This window comes from Engystomops pustulosus, chromosome 2 (genome assembly GCF_040894005.1).
Source record: "Engystomops pustulosus chromosome 2, aEngPut4.maternal, whole genome shotgun sequence".
NCBI lineage: Eukaryota > Metazoa > Chordata > Amphibia > Anura > Leptodactylidae > Engystomops > Engystomops pustulosus.
The window spans coordinates 15710995-15730393 of NC_092412.1; the positions used below are offsets into that span (position 1 = coordinate 15710995).

General features: G+C 40.3%; 2 protein-coding genes across 6 annotated transcripts in view; both read left to right on the top strand.

Annotated features, from left to right (window-relative positions):
* The window catches only part of LOC140117272 (beta-arrestin-1), a 171274-nt gene extending 161668 nt beyond the window's left edge, over nucleotides 1-9606 (top strand). For 3 of the 5 annotated variants that reach the window (XM_072133799.1, XM_072133801.1, XM_072133800.1), the window contains 2 exons: nucleotides 1624-1675; nucleotides 4897-9606. In XM_072133799.1, coding sequence (XP_071989900.1) covers nucleotides 1624-1675; nucleotides 4897-5008 — 164 coding nt within the window. In that variant the 3' untranslated portion in view covers nucleotides 5009-9606. Of the gene's footprint in view, nucleotides 1-1623; nucleotides 1676-1819; nucleotides 1836-4896 lie in introns of all 5 variants that reach the window. The other 2 variants (XM_072133802.1, XM_072133803.1) reach the window with 1 other exon arrangement.
* Nucleotides 9607-16406: 6800 nt separating this feature from the next.
* The window catches only part of LOC140116418 (olfactory receptor 2AP1-like), a 42456-nt gene continuing 39463 nt past the window's right edge, over nucleotides 16407-19399 (top strand). Inside the window, exon 1 of the mRNA XM_072132948.1 lies at nucleotides 16407-16713. The gene's annotated coding sequence lies outside the window, so the exon portion shown is untranslated. The remainder of the gene's footprint in view (nucleotides 16714-19399) is intronic.

Consider the following 19399-nt stretch of genomic DNA (forward strand, 5'->3'; position numbering starts at 1 on the left):
AGATGGCACATGTACTAGGTCAGGTATCCAGGCACTGGTCATACAGATGGCACATGTACTAGGTCAGGTATCCAGGCACTGGTCATACAGATGGCACATGTACTAGGTCAGGTATCCAGGCACTGGTCATACAGATGGCACAGATACTAGGTCAGGTATCCAGGCACTTGTCATACAGATGGCACAGGTATTAGGTCAGGTATCCAGGCACTGGTCATACAGATGGCACAGATACTAGGTCAGGTATCCAGGCACTGGTCATACAGGTGGCACAGGTATTAGGTCAGGTATCCAGGCACTGGTCATACAGGTGGCACAGATACTAGGTCAGGTATCCAGGCACTTGTCATACAGATGGCACAGGTATTAGGTCAGGTATCCAGGCACTGGTCATACAGATGGCACAGATACTAGGTCAGGTATCCAGGCACTGGTCATACAGGTGGCACAGATACTAGGTCAGGTATCCAGGCACTGGTCATACAGATGGCACAGGTACTAGGTCAGGTATCCAGGCACTGGTCATACAGATGGCACAGATACTAGGTCAGGTATCCAGGCACTGGTCATACAGGTGGCACAGGTATTAGGTCAGGTATCCAGGCACTGGTCATACAGATGGCACAGATACTAGGTCAGGTATCCAGGCACTGGTCATACAGATGGCACAGATACTAGGTCAGGTATCCAGGCACTGGTCATACAGGTGGCACAGGTACTAGGTCAGGTATCCAGGCACTGGTCATACAGGTGGCACAGATACTAGGTCAGGTATCCAGGCACTGGTCATACAGATTGCACAGGTACTAGGTCAGGTATCCAGGCACTGGTCATACAGGTGGCACAGATACTAGGTCAGGTATCCAGGCACTGGTCATACAGATGGCACAGGTACTAGGTCAGGTATCCAGGCACTGGTCATACAGGTGGCACAGATACTAGGTCAGGTATCCAGGCACTGGTCATACAGGTGGCACAGATACTAGGTCAGGTATCCAGGCACTGGTCATACAGATGGCACAGGTACTAGGTCAGGTATCCAGGCACTGGTCATACAGGTGGCACAGATACTAGGTCAGGTATCCAGGCACTGGTCATACAGGTGGCACAGATACTAGGTCAGGTATCCAGGCGCTGGTCATACAGATGGCACAGGTATTAGGTCAGGTATCCAGGCACTGGTCATACAGATGGCACAGATACTAGGTCAGGTATCCAGGCACTGGTCATACAGGTGGCACAGGTATTAGGTCAGGTATCCAGGCACTGGTCATACAGGTGGCACAGGTATTAGGTCAGGTATCCAGGCACTGGTCATACAGATGGCACAGATACTAGGTCAGGTATCCAGGCACTGGTCATACAGATGGCACAGGTACTAGGTCCACACAAAGGGACTGACACGTAACGTCAATGGTCAGAAAACAGTAGAGTGATGTAAGAACGAATGCAGTCAGATGGCGCCACAAAAACATTTAGAAACACTTAACATTCAGACTTTAAAATTAGTCTCAAAAAGTGGAGAATTTTTATGAATTTTTATAGAATTTTTCTCCCTATTTCCTGGTGTTTTGTGTCAGTGACGTTTTCTTGTGACTTGATGTTTGTGACTTTCTCTTATAGTTCCTGAGAGTGAAGCTCCTATAGATACAAATCTCATAGAGTTTGATACAAAGTAAGATAAAAGCGTCTATACAGCTAACCTATACATAACCTGTATATGTCCATGATCAGGAGCCATGTGTCATACTGCTGCATGTCTGATCTAACCACTCTGTCTCTCCTGCATGGCTTCCCATTCATCATTGCATGTGCATAGAGAAAGGAAAATCAAAGTAAGATCTCGCCTTTACTGCTTCTGCTTGTTTCATGAAATTGAATTTGAGGGCAACTCCACTCAATATCTGTCTCACTGCTATGGAACTACTATAATACTGCCCCTTATGTACAAGAATATAACTACTATAATACTGCTCTCTATGTACAAGAATATAACTACTATAATACTGCCCCCTATGTATAGGAATATAACTACTATAATACTGCCCCCTATGTACAAGAATATAACTACTATAATACGGCCCTCTATGTACAAGAGTATAACTACTATAATACTGCCCCTATGTACAAGATTATAACTACTATAATACTGCCCCCTATGTACAAGAATATAACTACTATAATACTGCCCCCTATGTACAGGAATATAACTACTATAATACTGCCCCCTATGTACAAGAATATAACTACTATAATACTGCCCCCTATGTACAGGAATATAACTACTATAATACTGCCCCCTATGTACAAGAATATAACTACTATAATACTGCTCCCTATGTACAAGAATATAACTACTATAACACTGCCTCCTATGTACAAGAATATAACTACTATAATACTGCTCCCTATGTACAAGAATATAACTACTATAATACTGCTCCCTATGTACAAGAATATAACTACTATAATACTGCCCCTATGTACAAGAATATAACTACTATAACACTGCCTCCTATGTACAAGAATATAACTACTATAATACTGCTCCCTATGTACAAGTATATAACTACTATAATACTGCCCCCTATGTACAAGTATATAACTACTATAATACTGCCCCCTATGTACAAGTATATAACTACTATAATACTGCCCCCTATGTACAAGAGTATAACTACTATAATACTGCTCCCTATGTACAAGAATATAACTACTATAATACTGCCCCCTATGTACAGGAATATAACTACTATAATACTGCCCCCTATGTACAGGAATATAACTACTATAATACTGCCCCCTATGTACAGGAATATAACTACTATAATACTGCCCCCTATGTACAAGAATATAACTACTATAATACTGCCCCCTATGTACAAGAATATGACTACTATAATACTGCCCCCTATGTACAGGAATATAACTACTATAATACTGCCCCCTATGTACAGGAATATAACTACTATAATACTGCTCCCTATGTACAAGAATATAACTACTATAATACTGCCCCCTATGTACAAGAATATAACTACTATAATACTGCCCTCTATGTACAGGAATATAACTATAATACTGCTCTGAATGGAGTTGCCCTTTAATAATATAATTGTGTTTCTCATATAAATTGCTATTTGGGTTCTTTAAATGTTTATATATTTTGTTATTAAATGGTTTATGTTGATTTGTGATGATGATTTTGGAGTTCACACCAAACAAAGGGAAGCAATAATTAAAATATATTAACATAACACTTTTATTATTGATTTTTTTAAAAAATCCATTAAAAAGACAACATAAACATCCACCAATGGTCCAAAAACTAAATATACATAATACGTAGTAATAACTAGTCACAGTAACCTGCATAGAGGTGCAGAAGGTCACAAAGTATTTGCTTACAAACTAGTATTGCGCATTACCCAGACGAATAAGAGACACGTACAAAATACACATGGAGGCATCTACAGAGCAGAGGTGGACACCACCCGACGTGGGATATGATGAAGCAATGCAAAACACGTGTCGGGTGGTGTCCACCTCTGGTCTGTAGATGCCTCCATGTGTATTTTGTACGTGTTACGTTATGTTTATTATGTTATAGTTATTGTTTCCCTTTATTTGGTGTGATTTGAGTTTGGGAACAATTTAATAAATTTCATGTGGGGACAATGTATCCGTGCCCCCTGTTATTTGTATCGGTGTTCATGATTTTGGAGATGTGTAGTCACCATCTTCTATTTCTCGCCCCGTGTTAAGTCCTCTACCCCTAACCTCTGCCTTCGAGGGGCAGTAAGAGTCCCCATCATCAGGTCATAGCTCCATGTCCACCTCTTATAAGCAATTCCCTCAATAAAATCTCCCTCTCATTTGGAATTAGAAGTAAGAAGCCCCGCCTCTATTGACCTCTACAAAATATGATGCATTAAGATACGTTATATATACGTTGATGAAAATCTGCCAAACCTGACACCTTCATCTGGTTCTCATAACCACCTAATGGGTATGTGGACTCCAAACGTTGGGGGAGATAAAGAATGGACCACCTAAAATTGGATTGCTAAAGCTTTTTGCTTTGTCAAGATAAGGCCCTCTCCAAGTGTCTCTATTTCGCTAGGGTCATCTCCAGAACTTCAGGTTCCTTGGCATGAAGCTCCATCACAAACATTTTTTGTAGAATTCATGTGGTCCACCAATATCTTGAGTCATCTTAAGAAATTCACATTGGGTCAGATTTACTTACCCGGTCCATTCGCGATCCAGCGGCGCGTTCTCTGCGCTGGATTCGGGTCCGGCCGGGATTTAACAAGGTAGTTCCTCCGCCGTCCACCAGGTGGCGCTGCTGCGCTGAAAAGCATCTGAACGCGCTGGAGTTCACCGGCTCGGGCTGAGTGAAGGTAAGCGCGTCCCGAGCGACACATTTTCCGTTCTTAAATGCGGCGGTTTTTCCGAATCCGTCGGGTTTTCGTTCGGCCACGCCCCCCGATTTCCGTCGCGTGCATGCCGCGCCACAATTCGATCACGTGCGCCAAAATCCCGAGGCAATTCAGGTACAATCGGCGCAAATCGGAAATATTGGGGTAACACGTTGGGAAAACGCGAATCGGCCCCTTAGTAAATGACCCCCATTATCTCAAAAACATTCCTGTAAAATTAATTGTAATCCGGTGCCCCCCGATTCATCTCAAGAACCGGATGCTTAATGTAACACCATTCCCCATCACAAAAAGATTTTCGTAAATTCGCCTCATTTCATCTAAGGAACTCTCCCCTTAAAACATCTCAAGAACTTGATGCTTCATGTAGCCACATGCACAAAACATTTTGGTAGCATTGATTGGAACCAAAATACTGACCTTCTCATCTTTTGTATCTTGTCTTCTTCTCAAGCGATGACGACATTGTCTTCGAAGATTTTGCTCGTCAACGACTGAAAGGGATGAAAGACGACAAAGAAGAAGAAGACGAAGGAACAAACTCTCCTCCAATGAACGACAGATAAACGGGGACCCCTCGTACCGTATCACCGTGTTAAACTCGTGGATTGGGCCTCTTTATTTGTACTCTAAAGAGCCCCCCCCAAAAAAGTAACCCCGATTCTGGCCACCCTTATAATCTTTTTGCTGTGCCATAATTGTCGATCCGCATCTCGCTACTACTTTTCTCTACTGGCTAACACTTAATCTTAAACAAACCGAAAACAAAAATGTGAGAATTTTCGAGTACAATCATGATTCGTGCAACCGATTACTTTACGTCAGTAGTTCTTGTAGCACTTTTCTATGAAGCGAGTCTTTTATGCATTTTGTATAATGACGGTCGTTATCATTCCAAGTATTTGTAACGGAAAACTAAAAAAAGTCAGTCAAAAAATTCATATAGATGCACAAGGAAAACAAAAAAAAATTGTGTTTTATAAAACATGATGCGTTCTCCACGGCTACTGTATCGCGGGGTGTTAGTGAAGGTGGTGAGACCTAATGGCACTTTAGTACCTTAAAAAAAAAAAAGTTCTTATTAAAGAAATTCAAAAATGGGGAAATTTTTGATACACGAAGGATAAATTGTCTAAATCACATGTGGACTCTTCGGTCTTGGTCAAGAGTGAAAAGACCATGCGGTCGAATATGTCTTCACTCTCGTTGGCCATAGACTTATAGTGAGAAAATTTTACTACAATTGAAATTTTTGGATTTTGGTCAAAATTTTTCTCAATTTTACAAGTATCTAGAAAACTGGTTTGGATCAGTGAATCCATGGTGGTGATAACCAACCTTGGCTACTAATAACGGCTATTCATGATTAATAACATATATCGTTATTCCTTTTTGGCAATATTTTTTTTTTTTTTTTTAGTAACGACCCATTTCAGCAGAGTTTCCATAGGTTGAATCCTTAATATGATCAATAATCACTGTCTTTTTTTTTTTATTCAGAAAAATCTGTAGAATCACCTTTTCCAAATCATGACCACAGTAAAGGAATTTCCCAATTTTTTATTTTTTTTTTTGTCTGCATACAAATTTTTGTTTTCTACATTTTTGAACCCGGTTCTATTTTTAGCATTTATTTAATTTCTTGTCATAAACTAAAAAGAAAACTATTTAATTTTTTTTATTAATTTCATAAGCTAAATAAAAACTTATGGAACCAGAAAATTCCAGAATAAGTTATTTTTAGATTTAGAGTTTAGAATTAAAAAAGGGAGATGTTTTCATTTTTTTATTATGAATGTATCTTTGGTCTTGGCCAAAACACTTAGGAAAAGATTTTTTTTTGTACTAGATAGAAATTTAAAATTTGCCCTCATTTTCAATGATTTTTAAAAAAAAAATTATCTCTTTGGAAAAGAGTAAATTTTAAAAAAAATGATTAATATTTATTTTGTTCTGAATTTTATTGTTGTCTAACAATCTCCTAAATTCGACAAAGGATATATTTTTTTTAAAACTGAATTTATTTTTCTGATTCTTCAGAGTTTTTTTTTTTTCCTTCATATTATGACCATTTGTTTGCCCGTTGATGAAACCTGAAATTCTATCTCAATGTGATGAGAAGTGGAATTGAGAGTTTTTTGTTTTTTTTAATTGGAGGTATATAAGACAAGGTCATCTGATGGTAAAGATGTAAAAACAACCCAAACTAGTGTTTTTTTAAAAAAAAAAAATTGGCCTTTAATTGAAACAATGTATCAACAATGAATTTATCAATTGTTTTATGATGTAGTCAAAAAAACATCCAAAAGCATAAAATGTTTTAGGGCTTTTAGATACATAAAAAAATAATTTATTTTAAAGATGATATTTTTAATCTGAAATAGAATTAATTCTAAATATTTTAAAATTGAAATGGGTCAGGTAGTAAGAGTTCTCCTTACGGAGACTTCCGTGAAATTTAAATGAATGGACTCCTTTGGTGGGATTCCGCATTTATCCCACTTTTCCCGATAAACCCTATTTATAGTTTTTTGCCTGGTATATACAGTATCACTACTCGCCGCTTGATAATTTAATTTCACCCGATTTCCTATGTAAATATTTTATCTTTGTATAATGAATATTCAAATCCATTTTTCATCATATGGATAAGATGTATATTTAGTAAAAGTGACCATAACTTGTGAAAATAGCTTAACTTTTGTCCGAATTATTTTAGGTTTATTTTTTTATAGCTCTAGAATACTAATAATTTGCACAGGAAAATTTTTAAAAAATGTGTTAAATTATCGTATATGTATCATATTAATTCTAGGAAAACACTGGTAGAAGGGAACGAAGATGCAGAAGAATTCTTTATATTTCTCTTTTTTTCCCCCAACAACATTTCAACTTTTTTTTCTTCCTCTTTAGGAAAATCTTCTAAATATTTTTGTAAAACTTTTAGGCGACTTTTCCTTATTGCTGAATTAATTAAATAAGTTCTAAAAAAATGTTTTTGTAATAACCCCATAAAGAAAAAAAATCTGCAAATTAGTGAATTTCAACTACATTTTAAAATGATGAAATGTAATCAATGAGACAATTTCAATAAAAGTCTTAATTATAATTATTATATCTGAAATGTGAACCAAAAACATTTGGTTAAAATGATTTTTAATTTATAGACTATCGGTAATCAATTGGTTAGTCTACATTTATTCATATATTTTAGCCATTTAAATTATTATAAAGTTGTTGTTAAAGGAAAAAGGCATCAAAAATTGTGTAAAAAAAACTGGTTTAAAAAATACAGTAATTTCTTATATTTTTTTCTTTGGTGTGGAGAATACAAATCATAAGCACACAAAAAATTGGTAAAATACGACTATTGAGGTTTTTTTTATAGAGCAAGTACCTGTCAAAATATTTACATAATTCTGCCAATGTTTCCTCTTTAGTACCAAATTTGCCTAATTCTTAAAATAACAAATAATAGGGGTGGGAGGATGTCTCATGTGCTGATGCATGATACACCAGTCTGTGACACATACCCCACCCCCTGGATCTATTAGGAGGCTCAAACCCAACTCCACCCACCTTTCCATCCAATCGGCAAAGAGGGCGGAGTAACAACAATTCCTGACTCTGCACCTGGAACTGTAACCACATCACGCCTTGTACGTCAGTACTCAGGTGTACATGCCATGATAATCCCTTCCCGTGTGTTGGTCTTTGGTAATATAAAAGAGTTTACAAAACCATAAAATAAAATAATAATTAATTAATACAATTTCTGATTTTTTTTTTTATAATCAAAATTTGAAATGAAACTTTAAAAAAAATGTAAACTTGTTGGTAAAACTTTTAAAATTTTTGGCAATTGATGATATATTTTCAGTTTTATTGAGGTCGTTATTGGAATTAAAAAATTGATCATTTGAAAAATATTCTTGATGGTTGAGGATTCCTGTGAGATAAGTTCAGTGACGATCACAATGTCTGTAATGTGAAGGGAATAGGGCCGGACGGTAAAGGAGGTTCTCTTAGGGGAACATTGTTAACCCTCAATATTTAGGGGCAATGTTAAGAAGTTCTCTTGGGTAATGGATAGTTCGATTTTTTTTTTTACATTAATTTCCTAAACGTCCTACAAGAAAACGTGTCCCAATCTCGTGACATCTTCTGGATGGTGGGTTCCATCTTGCCCATATATTATGGTACCAGAATCGGTATGAACCGTCCTAAAAGAACAGTATCCTGACAAATTCAAAAATTAGTAGTTGATGTCCTCAGTTGAGCTAATCGCTACCCAAGAAACTTTTTGAGAACCGCATTTCTCCCTCTAGACTGAGCACTGTGACTAGGGACATGCTGCCCATCAACTCGGAATCCTTATAATTACTATAGAGCCATGAAAATAGGATTTCAAAGATATCTGTGTCAACACTCGAGGACCATGAGAATTTTTATGAGAATATTTTTGAATCAAATACGTAAACTTAACAGATCACATTTTCTATGGAAGAATCCTTCAATATTTGTCATGTTGGCTTTCGACTCAATCTTTAATGGTTCTCCCTAATCTTTAATGTTGAGGCAGAATTTGTTACTGTCTACATGGAAAATCTGTGAAAGAGAACTGGTTTTTGCGAAAGTTTTTGTAAATGTTCCGAAAGAAATCAAAAAGATTCCAAGACTTGAGGTCTAAAATAGAACTGGGGTGAAGGAGGTTAAGGAAATGGGGGCATTAATTATTTTAATTTTTTTTTTTTTATCAGATTCACCTGCTAATTATTTTTGGTTACTTGGCTTGGTCCATGATCGTGTGGTTGAACCTTCTCATGTATTAGGGGGCAGAACCCTGACTCTGGGTGGTGATGCTCATTACCACCAGACCTGACCATGTAGTTCATCAATGATTTTGGTGAGGGGCAGTGATTTGCCCCCTTAGGTTGCTTCTCTTCTGCAGTAGGTAGACCTCCATAACTTAGGATGTTCCCGACCATCGGTAGGAATCCCGTTTTCTTTCCTTTTCTGTACGATTCCTGTGCGATTCTCTTTGTATAGTACTTTGTACGTTTACTCCCTCCAGCTTCTCAGTTCTCTATGTTGTAACTGTGTTGTTTCAGTATGTCAGGTATTTCAGATTATTATAGTTTATTAAACTCAGAAATCAGAAGAAGGTTCTGTGTCTTGTGCTTCTTGCGTCCTGCTTCATCAGTTACAGTGTATCCTCCACCAAAATGGATGGAATCAATATATGGTGGGATACAAATAGGTAAAAATTAACAACAACAAAAAAAACTAAAAACCATAGAAATAAATAGAAAACACAAATAAGTGAAAAACTGTGATATGGGCCATGTAGGGTATTTATCAAGGCTATTAGGGTTCTACTAAATTAGACTCAAACGCCCAGAACTAATGTTGAGCGAACTCGGACAACAACGTTTAGGTTCATAATTCTATGATAAATTGCTGTGGCCCTGCACCACCAGAATTTTGGGGAGGATTGTCACTTCTTGATGATGTCATTGGAGGTGACAACCCTCCCCAAAATGGCAGCACACAGTCCCATTGCATGCTAGTACTAGTACGTGTGTAGTTTAAATACACTGGTGACTTTGCCAGTGGCATTTAATTAGTTAACATCCCCAATTGGTGCCAGTGGGGTTACTGGTGTGGGGTTCGACCCCAAACAGATTTTTAAAATTGGGGTCCGATCATCGCTACCCAGAACCTGAAAAGCTCTGATTATGTGTGAGTAACCCCTTAAAGGCCAAGGTCATCTGTTGAGGCATCTAAGGGGTTGTAAGTAAAAAAGTAAAAAAGGTAAAAAGTGAACTCCTGCACGTATTTGGTATAGCCACATCCTGCTATTTATCTCAAACTCCCCCCAAAATTTAAATCTATAAAGTTGTATGTTTTAGACATTGAAAAAAAAAAATTAAAGTAGCAAAACTTTATCAACAAATTTTTGTTAACCCATATTTTTTGTGTTTTTTGTAACACATTAAATTTTGTTAAACTTTGGCTATAAAAGTACAATTGGATTTTTTATATATACAAAGGGGGTTTGGTTTAGGTTTGTTCCTCTTTCATCTCAGCAAAGGTGGAAAATACAAAACAGGTGAAAAAAAAATCAAAAATTTAACCTATTACTTGCTGCAGACGTGAGTGTGGGATGTCTCGTGTTATAGAAGTGCAGCTCTGAGGCAAGAACTTCTGCGAAATGGAACCTTCCTGCTCCGATCTCTCGTCCAGCTCTTCGCTCTCTGACCACTAGGTGGAGATCACGCTCTACATGTACAGACGCAGAGCGGGGATATCATTGGACGGTGTTTAAACATTCAGATTTTTTTATGCAGTTTTTGAAAAGCCCTACATTTTAATGAGACCCTATAAAGAAATATGGTTTGTGTCCTGGTTTTGGCTTCTGTGACCCTACCCCTATAGATGTCATTGTCTTCAGGAGTTCATCATGTTTACTGAAATACTCTGTGATCTACAAAGGGATCATCATAGTATGTTGCTAAAATACTCTGTGCTGCTGCACTCTGCTAATAATCAAATATTAGCCTGTGGCGCTCCTCCAGAAGATGAACATACCCAGAGGTGGACTGGGAATTTAAAGTGGCCCTGAAAAAAACTGTAAAAGTGGCCCCATTCAGTGGACGGGGGTCAAAACAAGTAGGCGTGGCCTTGTGATGTGGGTGGAGTTACTAAACTCCACGCAAACTGGTATTAGATGGTCTAAATCAACATGTACAGCGCAGAGACTCATACTGCCAGGAATAACGCTTCTTTTTTTAAAAAAAAACACAACTTAATACTGACTTATATACACAAAATACACCCTACTACAATACCTTCTCCGATAAACTAGAATATAACTACAATAATACTGCCCCCTATGTACAAGAATAAAACTACTATAATACTGCCCCCTATGTACAAGAATATAACTACTATAATACTGCCCCCTATGTACAAGAATATAACTACTATAATACTGCCCCCTATGTACAAGAATATAACTACTATAATACTGCCCCCTTTGTACAAGAATATAACTACTATAATACTCCCCCCCATGTACAGGAATGTAACTACTATAATACTGCCCCCTATGTACAAGAATATAACTACTATAATACTGCCCCCTATGTACAAGAATATAACTACTATAATACTGCCCCCTATGTACAAGGATATAACTACTATAATACTGCCTCCTATGTACAAGAATATAAGTACTATAATACTGCCCCCTATGTACAAGAATATAACTACTATAATACTGCCCCCTATGTACAAGAATATAACTACTATAATACTGCCCCCCCTATGTACAAGAATATAACTACTATAATACTGCCCCCTATGTACAAGAATATAACTACTATTATACTGCCCCCTATGTACAAGAATATAACTACTATAATACTGCTCCCTATGTACAGGAATATAACTACTATAATACTGCCCCCTATGTACAAGAGTATAACTACTATAATACTGCCCCCTATGTACAAGAATATAACTACTATAATACTGCCCCCTATGTACAAGAATATAACTACTATAATACTGCTCCCTATGTACAGGAATATAACTACTATAATACTGCTCCCTATGTACAGGAATATAACTACTATAATACTGCCCCCTATGTACAAGAATATAACTACTATAATACTGCTCCCTATGGACAAGAATATAACTACTATAATACTGCCCCCTATGTACAGGAATATAACTGCTATAATACTGCTCCCTATGTACAAGAATATAACTACTATAATACTGCCCCCTATGTACAGGAATATAACTACTATAATACTGCCCCCTATGTACAGGAATATGACTACTATAATACTGCTCCCTATGTACAAGAATATAACTACTATAATACTGCCCCCTATGTACAAGAATATAACTACTATAATACTGCCCCCTATGTACAAGAATATAACTACTATAATACTGCCCCCTATGTACAAGAATGTAACTACTATAATACTCCTCCTATGAACAAGAATATAACTACTATTATACTGCCCCTTTGTACAAGAATATAACTACTATAATACTGCCCCCCTATGTACAAGAATATAACTACTATAATACTGCCCCCTATGTACAAGAATATAACTACTATAATACTACCCCTATGTACAGGAATTATAGTAGTTTTATTCCTGTACACAGGGGGAAGTATTATAGTAGTTATATTCTTGTACAATATAACTACTATAATACTGCCCCCTATGTACAAGAATATAACTACTATAATACTGCCCCCTTTGTACAAGAATATAACTACTATAATACTTCCCCCCATGTACAGGAATGTAACTACTATAATACTGCCCCCTGTGTACAAGAATATAACTACTATAATACTGCCCCCTATGTACAAGAATATACTATACTACTGCCCCCTATGTACAAGAATATAACTACTATAATACTGCCCCCTATGTACAAGAATATAACTACTATAATACTCCTCCTATGTACAAGAATATAACTACTATAATACTACCCCCTATGTACAAGAATATAACTACTATAATACTGCCCCTATGTACAAGAATATAACTACTATAATACTGCCCCTCTATGTACAAGAATATAACTACTATAAAACTGCCCCTATGTACAAGAATATAACTACTATAATACTGCTCCCTATGTACAAGAATATAACTACTATAATACTGCCCCCTATGTACAAGAATATAACTACTATAATACTGCCCCCTATGTACAAGAATATAACTGCTATACTACTGCCCCCTATGTACAGGAATATAACTACTATAATACTGCCCCCTATGTACAAGAATATAATTACTATAATACTGCCCCCTATGTACAAGAATATAACTGCTATAATACTGCCCCCTATGTACAAGAATATATCTACTATAATACTGCCCCCTATGTGCAAGACTATAACTACAATAATACTGCCCCCTATGTACAAGAATATAACTACTATAATACTACCCCTATGCACAGGAATTATAGTAGTTTTATTCCTGTACACAGGGGGAAGTATTATAGTAGTTATATTCTTGTACAATATAACTACTATAATACTGCCCCCTATGTACAAGAATATAACTACTATAATACTGCCCCCTATGTACAAGAATATAACTACTATAATACTGCCCCCTATGTACAAGGATATAACTACTATAATACTGCCCCCTTTGTACAAGAATATAACTACTATAATACTTCCCTCCATGTACAGGAATGTAACTACTATAATACTGCCCCCTGTGTACAAGAATATAACTACTATAATACTGCCCCCTATGTACAAGAATATACTATAATACTGCCCCCTATGTACAAGAATATAACTACTATTATATTGCCCCCTATGTACAAGAATATAACTACTATAATACTGCCCCCTATGTACAGGAATATAACTACTATAATACTGGCCCCTATGTACAGGAATATAACTACTATAATACTGCCCCCTATGTACAAGAATATAACTACTATAATACGGCCCCCTATGTACAGGAATTTAACTACTATAATACTGCCCCCTATGTACAAGAATATAACTACTATAATACTGCCCCCTATGTACAGGAATATAGCTACTATAATACTGCCCCCCCCCTATGTACAGGAATATAACTACTATAATACTGCCCCCTATGTACAGGAATATAACTACTATAATACTACCCCCTATGTACAAGAATATAACTACTATAATACTGCCCCCTATGTACAAGAATATAACTACTATAATACTGCCCCTATGTACAAGAATATAACTACTATAATACTGCCCCCTATGTACAAGAATATAACTACTATAATACTGCCCTATGTACAAGAATATAACTACTATAATACTGCCCCCTATGTACAGGAATATAACTACTATAATACTGCCCCCTATGTACAGGAATATAACTACTATAATACTACCCCCTATGTACAAGAATATAACTACTATAATACTGTCCCCTATGTACAGGAATATAACTACTATAATACTGCCCCCTATGTACAGGAATATAACTACTATAATACTGCCCCCTATGTACAAGAATATAACTACTATAATACTGCCCCCTATGTACAGGAATATAACTACTATAATACTGCTCCCTATGTACAAGAATATAACTACTATAATACTGCCCCCTATGTACAGGAATATAACTACTATAATACTGCCCCCTATGTACAAGAATATAACTACTATAATACTGCCCCCTATGTACAAGAATATAACTACTATAATACTGCCCCCTATGTACAGGAATATAACTACTATAATACTGCCCCCTATGTACAGGAATATAACTACTATAATACTACCCCCTATGTACAAGAATATAACTACTATAATACTGCCCCCTATGTACAAGAATATAACTACTATAATACTGCCCCCTATGTACAGGAATATAACTACTATAATACTGCCCCCTATGTACAAGAATATAACTACTATAATACTGCCCTATGTACAAGAATATAACTACTATAATACTGCCCCCTATCTACACGAATATAACTACTATAATACTGCCCCCTATGTACAGGAATATAACTACTATAATACTACCCCCTATGTACAAGAATATAACTACTATAATACTGCCCCCTATGTACAGGAATATAACTACTATAATACTGCCCCCTATGTACAAGAATATAACTACTATAATACTGCCCTATGTACAAGAATATAACTACTATAATACTGCCCCCTATCTACACGAATATAACTACTATAATACTGCCCCCTATGTACAGGAATATAACTACTATAATACTACCCCCTATGTACAAGAATATAACTACTATAATACTGCCCCCTATGTACAGGAATATAACTACTATAATACTGCCCCCTATGTACAAGAATATAACTACTATAATCCTGCCTCCTAGAGGTGAGGTTGTGTGATAGTTGAGCTCCTGACCCCTTCTGATGTCTGGAGACAGCCCAGGCGGGGCCACCCTGGGTGGGGAAGTTCCCCAAGCAAGGCCCAGGCTCCAAGGCCTAATCTAGCAGATAACACCCAGCCAGCTCAAACAAGGGATGTTAATCCCAAAGTTTCTGTTAAAGGAACAAATGTCAGCGGTGCGAGTAGGAAAGTTTGCGTGGACAATGAAGAAGTAACAAGCAAGAAGCTGGTAAAACAACCTACCAGTGAAAATGTTGGATCATCTGTGAGCAGAGCAAAAGTGCCTGAAAGTCCAAAGGCAAGTAACATCCACAGTGTGCAGCAAGCTCCATCCCAGGCCTCAGGTGGACAATCCACCTCCACCCCGTGCAGGCAGAGGAGAACTTCCTTGGAGAGACAGACAATCCAGGAGAACCTGCAGCAGAGTGTGGTGTTACAGTCTGAGCGCACCAGGTCTGGGGGCCTGCAGGCTGTGAAGGAGACCAGAAGCAGCCAAGAAGTCAGATCCAGAAATGCCACCAGTGCCGTCTCTGCAAGACACCCGGGACTCCATTCAGGAGATTGTGACCCCCGAGCAGCAACAGTGACTGCAAAATGCCAGAAATCACAGGACTTTGTGCGAAAAACGCAAGGTCCAGTACCAGGCAAAAGCAGTCATGGCGTATCAAAAGGATCCAGTACTGCAAGCAGGCCGGAACAACACCCCAGCAGCAAACTGCAGCCCCCAGAGCCATCACCTGAGCTCCAGCTCCCAGAGCCATCACCGGAGCTCCAGCCCCCAGAGCCATCACCGGAGCTCCAGCTGGCCGCTCAGATCCCAGGACTGGTCAGGAAGATGGATGCTTTACAAAAACAAAAGCTGTACCTGCAAAAGCAAATAGATTGCACTTACAAACTGAAGGCAGCAAACCCGGGGAAGCAGAACCTGCTGAATAACAAGCTGGACTCCCTGGCCAAACAGCTTTCTGATACTGTGCGGGAGATGGAGGCCACTATTGAGAAAATGGGACCAGTTGGAGAGACCTTCAGGAACCAGCAGAGGTTTGAGGGAGACCAGGCCTCAACATCCAGGACTGAGACCTCACAGCCCCATGTGAGACCCATTCTGCAGCCAGCTACACTGCCTTTTGAGGAGGGAGAAGTTTACAAAAAGAGGCAACAACAGCCAAGTCCTGCAGCAGCTACAAGTAAGGTACTACAAGTCCCAGCAGTCCCTAATGAGGTACTACAAGTCCCAGCAGTCAGTAGACCTGATATCAGCAGTGAAGTGGAGGCACCACAAGTCCCAGGAGGCAGCGCACTGCAGGAGGACTCTGGACGTAAAGGTAACACTGTATCTGTACCCCAAGGTATATCTGAGCAGGACTGTGAGGTGCAGGATACATGTGGGAAGGACTGTGAGGTGCAGGATACATGTGAGCAGGACTGTGAGGTGCAGGATACATGTGAGCAGGACTGTGAGGTGCAGGATACATGTGAGCAGGACTGTGAGGTGCAGGATACATGTGAGCAGGACTGTGAGGTGCAGGATACATGTGAGCAGGACTGTGAGGTGCAGGATACATGTGAGCAGGACTGTGAGGTGCAGGATACATGTGAGCAGGACTGTGAGGTGCGGGATACATGTGAGCAGGACTGTGAGGTGCGGGATACATGTGAGCAGGACTGTGAGGTGCGGGATACATGTGAGCAGGACTGTGAGGTGCGGGATACATGTGAGCAGGACTGTGAGGTGCGGGATACATGTGAGCAGGACTGTGAGGTGCGGGATACATGTGATCAGGACTGTGAGGTGCGGGATACATGTGAGCAGGACTGTGAGGTGCGGGATACATGTGAGCAGGACTGTGAGGTGCGGGATACATGTGAGCAGGACTGTGAGGTGCAGGATACATGTGAGCAGGACTGTGAGGTGCAGGATACATGTGAGCAGGACTGTGAGGTGCAGGATACATGTGAGCAGGACTGTGAGGTGCGGGATACATGTGAGCAGGACTGTGAGGTGCGGGATACATGTGAGCAGGACTGTGAGGTGCGGGATACATGTGATCAGGACTGTGAGGTGCGGGATACATGTGAGCAGGACTGTGAGGTGCGGGATACATGTGAGCAGGACTGTGAGGTGCGGGATACATGTGAGCAGGACTGTGAGGTGCGGGATACATGTGAGCAGGACTGTGAGGTGCGGGATACATGTGAGCAGGACTGTGAGGTGCAGGATACATGTGAGCAGGACTGTGAGGTGCAGGATACATGTGAGCAGGACTGTGAGGTGCAGGATATATGTGAGCAGGACTGTGAGGTGCAGGATACATGTGAGCAGGACTGTGAGGTGCAGGATACACCTGAGCAGGACTGTGAGGTGCGGGATACATGTGAGCAGGACTGTGAGGTGCAGGATACATGTGATCAGGACTGTGAGGTGCAGGATACACCTGAGCAGGACTGTGAGGTGCGGGATACACGTGAGCAGGACTGTGAGGTGCGGGATACATGTGAGCAGGACTGTGAGGTGCAGGATACATGTGATCAGGACTGTGAGGTGCAGGATACACCTGAGCAGGACTGTGAGGTGCGGGATACATGTGAGCAGGACTGTGAGGTGCAGGATACATGTGATCAGGACTGTGAGGTGCAGGATACATGTGAGCAGGACTGTGAGGTGCAGGATACATGTGAGCAGGACTGTGAGGTGCAGGATACATGTGATCAGGACTGTGAGGTGCAGGATACACGTGAGCAGGACTGTGAGGTGCAGGATACACCTGAGCAGGACTGTGAGGTGCGGGATACACGTGAGCAGGACTGTGAGGTGCGGGATACACGTGAGCAGGACTGTGAGGTGCGGGATACATGTGAGCAGGACTGTGAGGTGCGGGATACATGTGAGCAGGACTGTGAGGTGCGGGATACATGTGAGCAGGACTGTGAGGTGCGGGATACATGTGAGCAGGACTGTGAGGTGCGGGATACATGTGAGCAGGACTGTGAGGTGCGGGATACATGTGAGCAGGACTGTGAGGTGCGGGATACATGTGAGCAGGACTGTGAGGTGCAGGATACATGTGAGCAGGACTGTGAGGTGCAGGATACATGTGAGCAGGACTGTGAGGTGCAGGATACATGTGAGCAGGACTGTGAGGTGCGGGATACATGTGAGCAGGACTGTGAGGTGCGGGATACATGTGAGCAGGACTGTGAGGTGCGGGATACATGTGAGCAGGACTGTGAGGTGCAGGATACACGTGAGCAGGACTGTGAGGTGCGGGATACACCTGAGCAGGACTGTGAGGTGCAGGATACATGTGAGCAGGACTGTGAGGTGCGGGATACATGTGAGCAGGACTGTGAGGTGCAGGATACATGTGAGCAGGACTGTGAGGTGCAGGATACATGTGAGCAGGACTGTGAGGTGCAGGATACACGTGAGCAGGACTGTGAGGTGCGGGATACACCTGAGCAGGACTGTGAGGTGCAGGATACATGTGAGCAGGACTGTGAGGTGCGGGATACATGTGAGCAGGACTGTGAGGTGCGGGATACACGTGAGCAGGACTGTGAGGTGCAGGATACATGTGAGCAGGACTGTGAGGTGCGGGATACATGTGAGCAGGACTGTGAGGTGCAGGATACACGTGAGCAGGACTGTGAGGTGCGGGATACATGTGAGCAGGACTGTGAGGTGCAGGATACATGTGAGCAGGACTGTGAGGTGCAGGATACACCTGAGCAGGACATTCAGGACTGTGATCGGCAGTCCTGCAGTAATGATGATAATGTTGCTGATATGTCTGATATTGCTGATGTCTCTGTTGTTGCTATTTCTAATGTTTCTGTGGTTGATAATGTCCCAGCTGAGGAGTCATCCCAGGTACAGTCTAGGGCAGCTGGTGACACAGAGAGCCCCGATGTTGTGGAGGGTGCGGGACTGTCAACAGCTGAGGAGTTCCCCCCACTAGTCACATCACAGGCAGCAGAGCCCCATGGTCCGGGTGGTCAGCAGCCCCATGG